This window comes from Oculina patagonica, chromosome 13, assembly GCF_052425735.1.
Source record: "Oculina patagonica isolate OP01 chromosome 13, crgOcupat, whole genome shotgun sequence".
NCBI lineage: Eukaryota > Metazoa > Cnidaria > Anthozoa > Scleractinia > Oculinidae > Oculina > Oculina patagonica.
Window position 1 is genome coordinate 6,984,617 of NC_135770.1, and position 10,186 is coordinate 6,994,802.

At 38.9% G+C, this 10,186-nt stretch overlaps 2 protein-coding genes across 2 annotated transcripts; both read right to left on the reverse strand.

Annotated features, from left to right (window-relative positions):
- Positions 1 to 699: 699 nt before the first annotated feature.
- On the reverse strand, positions 700 to 2,337 carry LOC144635049 (histamine N-methyltransferase-like). Its single transcript, XM_078494116.1, has one exon. The coding sequence runs from the start codon at positions 2,090 to 2,092 to the stop codon at positions 1,172 to 1,174; it is 921 nt and encodes a 306-aa protein (XP_078350242.1). The 5' UTR covers positions 2,093 to 2,337; the 3' UTR covers positions 700 to 1,171.
- A 2,832-nt stretch (positions 2,338 to 5,169) lies between these two features.
- Positions 5,170 to 9,752, reverse strand: LOC144634973 (uncharacterized). Its single transcript, XM_078494021.1, has 5 exons — positions 9,095 to 9,752; positions 8,406 to 8,537; positions 8,066 to 8,176; positions 6,264 to 6,784; positions 5,170 to 5,913 (listed from the first exon to the last, which is right to left on the reverse strand). The coding sequence occupies exons 1-5, from the start codon at positions 9,702 to 9,704 to the stop codon at positions 5,707 to 5,709; spliced, it is 1,581 nt and encodes a 526-aa protein (XP_078350147.1). The 5' UTR covers positions 9,705 to 9,752; the 3' UTR covers positions 5,170 to 5,706.
- Between the last annotated feature and the right edge of the window lie 434 nt (positions 9,753 to 10,186).

Consider the following 10,186-nt stretch of genomic DNA (forward strand, 5'->3'; position numbering starts at 1 on the left):
CCCGATTTTACATGATTGCGACACTGATACGCGAACATGCAGGACTTGTTTTGAATGTATAGGACGGTTGGTTTATCTCTTTTCTTATCTCTTGTCGGATGTTGGCTCATTTATCGGCAAGATATTTTGGAAAATCCTGTGAGCTGTTCCTCAAGCTTCAGAGCTTTCGGTTTTGATTAGCTCTTTGATATGAGCTCGCTGACCGATAAACCTGTTTGCGAAATTTCAACAATCGAGCCACCGTAAAGCTGCATGAATTTGACGATTCCTGGAAAGAAGCAACCCGAAGTTTTAGTGTAATAAGACTTTTTGGAACTAAAATAAAAGTTGGAAATAGAAGACACAAACGACAGAACTTCGATTATTCTGTCCTGATTTAACATTTCAACACCTTTGCTCTCTAAATAACTGTAAGGTTTTTCTTTAAACAAAACTTATTATTTTTTACTCGTACCGGCGATCCACATGTTTACACATTTTTGACATGACCATGGTGATTGTTCGCCAAATATACTGTACGATCCTCTTCTTCACTACCCAAAAATGACGCCCTACTCACCCCCACCCCGAACATAAAGCTATATTTATACGATTCAGTGTAGATGTAAATCGGACATGCGCGATTCTTTATTACTTTCGAAAGATTCACGGCTCCTTCCCGACTGCAAAGGGTTTATCATTAAATAAGAAAAGTTATATATACTAAGCTTTATTATAATATATATATGCTAAAACAGGATTTACAGGCCATAGAAATTAAATCCTCTGAACAAACAAACAACAAAAGGCAAAACAAAACAAAACTAGTCTTTTGTAAGCTTTCAGAGGGGTCTGTGGATGAGCTCAAGGCGTGATTTAGAGGTTTTCAAATACCTTGAATAACAGGCCGCTTGGAGGGCATGAGCCACAGAATGATTCCAAATACTTTTGAAATTGCGACTTTAACAGTTTGCAGTGGAAAAGAAAAACCTGCCTTTTTTCTGACTGACTGCGAATAGCATTAGATTTTTCATTGTCTGCCGTCGCGAATATTCTGAAAATAAATGCATCACTGGAAGGGTATAAATGATTATAATTATGTCAGTGTTCCCAGGTTAAAATAGTTCACTGAAGAGAGGTTGCGGTATTCGCACACTAGTCTTCTTTATCTAGCGATGCCTTGAGTTGCATGTCACTTTTTAATCACAACAGCCGCCATTTCTGCTTTCAAGAACTTGCGTCCTTTTTCATCAATGGCTATCAGCTCTTGAAAGAAATCCATGACTTCGTTGATCAATTCCTGATCGGCGGTTGCTCGGAAGTTTTTCTGATGTGTCAGAAAGTCCAAAAGCAGGTCACCCTGATTCGAATCTTTTCCGAAGCAAGCAGTTACATCGATGGCAAACTCCTGTTTAATTACGTCAAATATCCAGCCGCTCTCCGCCGCTATCTTGGCGAGATCTTCTTTCGTGTAAACGACCATGTCTTCTGATCCAAAGGTCAACTTCCCTTTAAATTTCTTCTGTACTTTGGCAAAGTATGATTCCTCGGTTTGGACAAGACATAGTATGGCTCCCTTGTCTCCAAGCTGCTGTTCGAAGCACGATCGAAGGGTATCAGCAGCGTCCATGTAATAAATGCTATGAATAAAGTGGATGAAATCAAAGCTAGGGCATTTGTTGCTTCTCCGATCGTGAACAGAACTCTCGCGTTTGTATTCTTGAAAGGTAATCTGCCGCCATTCAAATGATACTTCAGCTAAGGTTGTCAGCGAAAGAGGCAGGGATGACGCGGATTCTTTGAATTTCTCCAAAAGAACCGAGCTGGGCTCTACTACTAAGCTCTGGATAATAGGTCTGCGCTCCGTTTCGCTCGTCTTCAGATGAGCTGCGATGAACTGGATCATTAGCAGATCCATTTCTCCCTTTCCACTTCCAATGCCCAGAATATTGAACGACCTGTTCTTGTCAATAGGTCCGATTTTCTCCAACGCTCGATTTGTTCCATTTTGTACACACTTCACGATTGCCTGTCTGGCGGTAGAGTGGTCTAGAAACACTTGGAAGGCTTTCTCGTAAGCTTCGTGAGACTTGGACAACGGTTCCAGAGGCATGTTTCTGGTATCAAAGAGCCGCAGGAAAACACACGATTACACAGACCGTCACTTAATGGCCGCTGAACTGTGAAACAGCGAGTCACGCGTTTGTGGAATGTTTATCAATCAATCATAATCAGCCCCAAGCCTGAAAAATAATCCCGTTAGCTTCAAATTTATCGCAGTTTTTTTTTTACAGAAATTCTGATCAGAAGCAACCCAAACGTATAATCACGTAGATCCTACTCAACAGCACTAGCCGAGCTAAGGAAGAATTTTGCCCTAGGCGGCTTTTAAAAGTGTACTGTTTACAAAATTTTGCCCAGTCATTGACAGACCCCGTCTCGGCCCTGGCGGTCCATGCATTCTAAATTTTGCGCACTCATCCTAGAGTTAAGTGGGGCTATGTTCATTTCTAACTTTAATTAGCTTCGAAAGAAAAGTGTACGTGATGCACATTTGCGATGCAGTGAAGTGACATATTTTGGAAAGAGGCACACAGGGGTTTATCAACTCGAAAAAGATTTTAATAAGAGCTGTTTGGATCTTAGTCACTGTACTATGTACTAGTGCACTTGGTTCGGACAGCTTAATTCATGCGTGTTTGAGTTTGTTCATATCCTGCAATGCCATTAAGGTGCCTGACACGCAACAAAATAGTACTCGAGTTGCGGTTTACTGATAACACAAAAACGTTCACTTTGCATGGCGAAAGGGCAAAATATTTGAATTTCAACAGATTTTCAACTTCTCTAATTTTTTTTTTGTCATGTGCTGTATCCCATCTTGTTTTAAGTATCACTCTTCGATTTAAACAGGATTTAACCTTTTGCAAATGCTCAGAATATTTTTGTCGCATTTTAATGATCTAAGCCCGGTCTAAGTCAACAGAGTAGAACAATAATAAACATCTCTAGAACAATAAAGTAGTCATTTCAATTGAACAGAGCCGCATTAGTACAAATTCCCATTGCTTAAATTGTCTAATTCAATTAAATTTCCCTCTCTTGGCGTTTGGATATTTTAAAAATACAATTAACCAGCTAACCCGAGCGAGAGTCGATAACTATCAGCAATTGTGTACGTCGTCATCGACTTACTGACTGATCCCTGTTGACTGAAATGAAAATATGTTATGTGAGTCATTCCCATTCATTTGTTTTTGCAAAGCATCAGAACTGTATCAGAGCAATGAATAGTGAGTTTTTGCTTGATTTCCTGCGAGTCTTGGTGAATTGTTTATTGATTTATCTATATATAGCAAACCAGAGTTCAATTTGACTAATGGGATTCAAATCATGTAAAAACATATGTTAACATTCATGCCAAGCCAAGCATTATTCACCTTGGCTATAAACATTCTTTTGAGGCGGGGGTACACAAGAATATATTATTATTATAATAGAATTGTAAGGGATTCAAAGAAAGAAAAAATAGAAACACCACCTAGTGTCCGTCTACCAACTTTTAACTTTAAATTCTAACTTTTTAAATCACATCAAATCTCCAATATTTCTTATTAATTTCTCTAAATTGTACTAATCCTTTGAGAAACTTTATCTCTTCTCAAACATCCCCAAGAATCACCCAAAAATTTACAAAAGACCGCCAAACATAGATTCGTGTTTTGAGCAAAAGACTTTCACTGAAAATGTTGACTGAAAATGAAAATTGGTGAGTCCCCGGCCCCATGAAGTGGAAAGACTTTTGATACTGAATTGTCCAAGAGCCGACGCAAAGATTTGGTCAGCAGTTTTAGATTTTAGGAATCAGTCATGTTTAAATGGATTTTTTTTTTCGGTTTGTTTGTTTGTTTGTTTGTTTCTTTTTTACTCGGCCAAACATTTTGGAACGTCTTCAACTGGAAAGAGCATCATTAATATAAACTCATGTGTAGGCGTTGGAAGGACACTAAACTTGACCCTCCAAAAGTCACGTTTCGAGGCCAAAGATGATTAAGTGGCTCTGTGGGCAATGTTATAAGCTTATTTCTTAAGATATTTGCGGGGTTTTAATCCCGGAATTTTGATCAATCCAGGCTTGGGCAGTTGAAAAAGAGAGTGAAATCACTTTGGACATTATATGGACGGTTTCCATGGTTATTCATTAAAAGCACACTTTGGTGACACACATACAGAAACGCACACGAAACCAACTATGAAATCAATAAAGAAACGATGTCATTCTACATACAAAAACAAGGCCTGATATACAGGATTTTAAGGTATGCTGAAATTGAATGTGGAATTCCGTAAGCTTGGTGGTCTCATGGTGAGACATTCCGGATCAAGAGTGGTGGTCATCGAGCCTATATTTTCTGACCGGATTTCTTCGGCAAGTTATTTCTCTTAGGACTACATGTAATAATACTGTAAAGTGAAATCATATGTGACGGTTGATGATAGAGCGTGGATTGTATTAATGATAATAATGATAACAATCTGTAATCTGTGTTGTGAGAATATTAATAAAATGCGTTCAAGCAAGATCGAGAGAAAGACAAAACGAAGAAAAGATACTTAAGTAAAGTTAGCATCTTGATAAAGAGAGCAATTCTCAACGTGAATAATTTAACTATTTTTGTATCTTGTTTTCTGTCGTGTCATATTTTTTTTGCCCTTTAACGTTTCTTTTAAGAGTAAATTATCACAGCGTGAGGAAGCCCAAGTTGAAGGAAGTAGTCTGCACGCAAGCTTAATATAGGCTATTTGGAATGCTTGTTAATTCATTTTCTACTTGTGTAAAGTATAAGGGACCAGTTATTATTTTTCTTCTGGGGGTTTCGGAAGATTTGGGGATGAAGCCAATTTCCCTCTTAAACCCGGGGGGGGGGGGGACTCTCATGTTAAAGGTACGGGGACGCTCCCCGGACAAAATGGATTAAAGGAAACCAATTTGGGCTCGGCTTTAGCAGTTGTTGACCCCTTTAGTTTAAATTTCACCTTCTAATCGTTACCAACCTTTAAAAAATCAGCTTATATATTAAACAATAAATTGTAGACAACAAATGGCAATCAGTCTGGAGTAAATGCTTACTTATCTTGTATTCTCAGGTGGCACGAATGGTACGGTGGAATGTCTTGTAAACTCAAGCAGCCTGTAACTCTCTAAGTTTTAATAAAGACAGTGAACTTAATTCTTTATGATAAAAATCATTGGTCATTATAGTTTAGGAAGCGATCTCCATAAGAGCCTTTTGGTTTATTTTAAGATCGTTCAGTATGACTGAAGTATTGCACAAAACAACTCACTTCAAAAGCAAAACCGTGCACCGATTTTCTGCGTAGCTATACACTCTTTTTTTTTTCTAAAACCTTTTTATAAGAACGTTAACATTGAGACAGTGAAATTAAGGTAAAAATCCAAGAAAATTCTACGAATGCACCCAAGGCTAAAATTTGGATAAGAATTTGTTGTGAATTGCAAATATATGTATTGAATGAATAAACCTTGTGATCATGACCTGAACATTTACATATTATCATTTCAAAGTTAATTGAATTATTATTATTGTTCGGAATTAAATCGTCAAAAAAATTAAGAACGTTTAGCCTCAAGCAAAACATACACGTTCTTATTAAAAGAAATAATTTATTACACGATTAGTTCTCTCGCACTGCAAAACTGTTCCTTCAGAGTGGCTCTTTGTAACCAAAGTATCTTTGAAGCAAGTTCACTACCGACTGAAACACGTGTGGCTTGAAGTGCACAGCATCGTAGGGCTTACCAGGCAGTCCAGTCCCCTCCGGATAGGAATCGCTGATGGGAAATACGTCCAACACGTCAATTCCTGCTCTGCACATGGCGTGCATGGCGTACGCGTTAAATAACAAGACACGCTGTAAAGGATAGACCAAGAAACGTTTTAGAGTTACGTTTTAAGCGGTGTTCGTCCTTAAGATGGTTCTTAAAGGGGGTATGAAATTCAATGCCATTTCCCATCTCAATTGTTACCCATAACCTATTTCCCAGACTGTTGTTTTCCCGTTTTGTCAAATACCAGTCTCTCATTTATTTTGCTGACTTCCATATCAGTTTTACATACATTTCACTTTTAGTGTGTGAATCAATAGTTATTAATGGGAATTAGTTAACAGTAGCTTGAAAGGACTGTTATTCTTTTATTCTGCCATTATAGCTTTTTTGAGTTTGATTGACACTTACGAAATCGTGCACATGGTCACCTCACCTGATAGGTTAAAAATCTGATACTCGTTGAATGTCGAGCATTGGTTCTTGGATCGCCATATTTCTCTTTATTCATAGCAGTTGTTGTCTTCCAAATAAGTTGTCCTCTGAAACGCCACGATCTCTTATTTGCGTTGAATCTTTCATGCAATAATCTTATCGTCTTATCAATAAGCTCCCTGTAGGTGGTGAAGTTTATAGTATGCACGTAGTGCAGACCTAGATTTAGAATCAAGACGCTTTTGTCGCTGTCCATAAACGGCTGAGAAATGGCACGATAGATCTCAGTTAGGACTCTTCTGATGCTAAAATCCTTCTCGTCGTTTTCCAGTCTTCCTCTGGTCAAGTTTCTGTCTGGAATTGTGTACACCCAGTTGTATGTGTTGTTACATCTTTGGAATGTCTTTGTACAGAGTGGGTGCTTGACAATGGACTTGTAGAAGATATCGCCAACGGAATCACCGTAAACCCACAGCGTTTCTAGTTTTACTGCTTTGCCTCTTTTTCTTGCTTGAGCTTCATCTAAAATTCGACGTAGTATAAAATGATATCAGTTATAGGCTTGTACCGAAAGTGCTAGCACTTTTTTTTTGGCATTATTTGGCTTCGCGAGCATTTTTTTTTTATATATTTTATCCAAAAAGCACTGCTAGCATTATTTTGGATTTTCGACTGATTATTTGTATAATTTTGTGTTAAAAAGCACAATCTGACTTCATTTATGGCGTCCAAAGATGCATTATGTCCTCATTTTAGTCAAAGGAGCCGAGGAGGCCTGGGGAATAGGTTTGATCGGTTTGATACGTTAGCGATTGCCTTCTAGAAACCCAGTCCATCACACTCCTTCCAAGATGACGTCATCCACGTTGTCATCAAGGAACAATGGAAGTCAGCCAGCCAAGGCAGAGATAGCTCGAGAGCGTACTCTGACATCAAACATTGATCGTTATATTTTATTGTTGAAAAATCTAACTGAAAATCTAAAAAATGTAATATTCTATGTTTAAAAAAATCGAAAAAAGTGAGCATTATTATGTAACCCACGAGCACTTTTTTAAAAAAATTGCATTATTTAAGAACTTTTTTGGCAAAAAACGAGCACTAGTTCTTTTAGCATTTAATGCTTTTTTTACGAGCACTTTCGGTATAAGCCTAAAATTCAGTTAAAGAAATAAAAGAATAAGAGGAATTGTCCATCGAAATGGATAAATCGAAATTTGAGATAATTAGGAAATTTTGTGATGCTAGAAAGTTTATGGTTCGAGTTACTTTTCCCACCAGCTACATTTTTGTCTACTTATAAACACAACAAATAGAACAAACAACTACAAAACAGTTCACAACCCAGTGGGTTTTAGAGTCATGATTTGAAAAAGCAAGGTACTTATAAATACCTCGTTCGCGTATTTTACTCGTTTATAATAAACAACACATTTCAAAACTAAAAATCATTTGTCAAAAAAGTACAAGCCTTTGTAAAATAACAACTAGTTCTCAAACTTGCTAGTTCAAGACGGAAATTTAAAGTTAAAAAATCCCGAACACGAAAGAGGAGGCCCGCGAAAGCTTGGGCGCTAAGAGGGTAGCACAAAAAAAAAAAAATGGAGAAGGAAGGAGATGTGAAGGAAACCCATTTCCCCACCCCACTCTCTATTATTTTCTTGTTTTTGTTCATTGCTCCAACTCGCCAAAAGCTTGGCGTTTAAAATTTGTTTGGAAAGGAAACGAATGCTAGTCAAGTTAACGAAACGCAGCGTTAACCTTTTCAGGCTTTACATATAAAAAACATAACACAATGCTTACCACTGAGATATGGTTTCCATGATTCATTTACCCATCTTCCATTGCCATCCCACATTTCAGAACATTTGATTCCACAAGGTACATTCAAAGAGCCAAACTTACTTATGACTCCTGTTAAACGAAACGAAATACATATAGTTGGTGGTCATGATCAAACGGGATCGAAAGTTTGAACTCAGTCTTCTCGACTCGTTTTGTTTCAATCAGTAGTGTCATTGCACAATCTCCATGTAGCGCTGATTCTTTGAGAGCGTCAAACGAGACAGAATGTACTTTGCCGGGGTTAACTTGAACAAGTTCAAAGAAGGACAGAACACATGATCACGCACAAACTACTTACTATGAAAAAGCATCTCTGATGAATATGGAACAGTGATGGTGAATGGTGCACCGCTCCATAAAGGACTTATTAGAAATGGTCTCTCACGGACAGGAAGGGCGTTTGGTGCTTGATATCTACCTTGAGCATTCCCTGTCGAGTAATAAGAAAAGGTAAGACTAGTTTCGTTGTTTTTGCACTACTTGCAAACGCAGCTACTATAAAACCGTAGCTGCTCGGCACCATCATTTGTCAGCTGGAACCGCCGGTAGCAGTTTGGGCCTCTACTCCAGAGCCGCAGGTCCTGCAGGCATGCAGTTGCGGGGCCACCAGCGTATCAGACGCACGCCAGCTGGGGGGCTTCAAAAGAGTGATGGGACGGCCATTTGGATTGCCTGCGTTGCAGACGAACAAAACTGCAACGCACGCAATCCTTTGGACGGCAATCTCTGCTTTCGGTGCAGCAGGGTACATACTTGAATTGCCCCAAGCAATGTGCTACATGCGGCTGTATACTGTTAGTTTCTCAATAGCGCATGGAAATTGCCTGCTTAATTTTATTACCATCGAATTGAAAGATGAGCAAATATGATTATATTAAAGTTATTTTATGTAGATATGATGCATGCCGTTTGTTTTTTTTTAACGCTTTTGCGAAGAGCTTCCGAAGTTTAGAGTTAGTTTTGAAACTGCACGACTGTATCACTGACCTTTTATAAACCAGTCCTTTGGAGGGTCTTTGTAGCCGTCGCACAGCGAATACTCTAAAATTACTTCCACATCGTACTTTCCTGGCTCTAAAACAAGAAAAATAACCTCGTATTTCCCATTATTGTGATCAACTACTGTTGGAGACATGGAAGAAGGACCTCGTATATGAACCCGCCAAGAGTCTCCTCCAACTGTCTTGTCCACGTTATCCCGTGTTACAGACTGGATTTTAAACCGACTAAACTGCCCGGCAGGTCTGATATCCCACAATGCCAGATAGCTTTTAGCCGCATCTGTCCTGTTTTGGGAATGCTGGGAGCCGGTATTCTTGCCCCACTCCATGTTATCAGCACACGGTCGTAAGACTTGTTTCCAGTCCATTCGCATTCGTTTTAGCCGACACCATGTCTTGATAAAGTCCGCGTAAAGCGCATTGTCGCGCGTGGCGTTGTTCACTATTCTCGCGTGTAATTTTCGTGACACAAGGTGAATTTTGTAACGGTGGCTGATCCAGTACAGATACGCAAAAATACACAGAGCTACAACAGTCACTATTTTTCGAGACAGTATCCTGCTGATCCATGCTGATAAAGCCCCGCGAAAAATCATCCAGAGTTTGCCGGCATCAGGCTCAGAGGAGTTTTTAATTTACTTGTCCTCATATGAGTCTGGAAGACACCTGCGGAAAAGTGGTAATGCAACGCACTGACATGCATGTTTCATAAATCCCAGGGGGGGGGGGGGTACTCCAAAAAGTTTTATACGGGAGGCTCCGCCCCAAGTTCTAACCCCTTACCCTTTCATATACCATTTTTGACAGAAATAGTACCCCTTTCGTATACCTATAACTGAAAAAGGTACCCCTTTCATATACCTAAGAGACATGGCATGGGCTTAAAATAGGACGTTTTCTTGTCATTTTTATGTAGCGCTTAGCAAATTAAAATAATACAGCCATAAATTGCGTCTGTTCGAAATATTTTAATTAAAGGCCCTTTTCAATAGCCAAATGACATATTTCCATACCCTTTCATATACTTAAACGCGTGAAATCCCTACCCTTTAATATACCTGAAGCCTGAAAAAGGTAC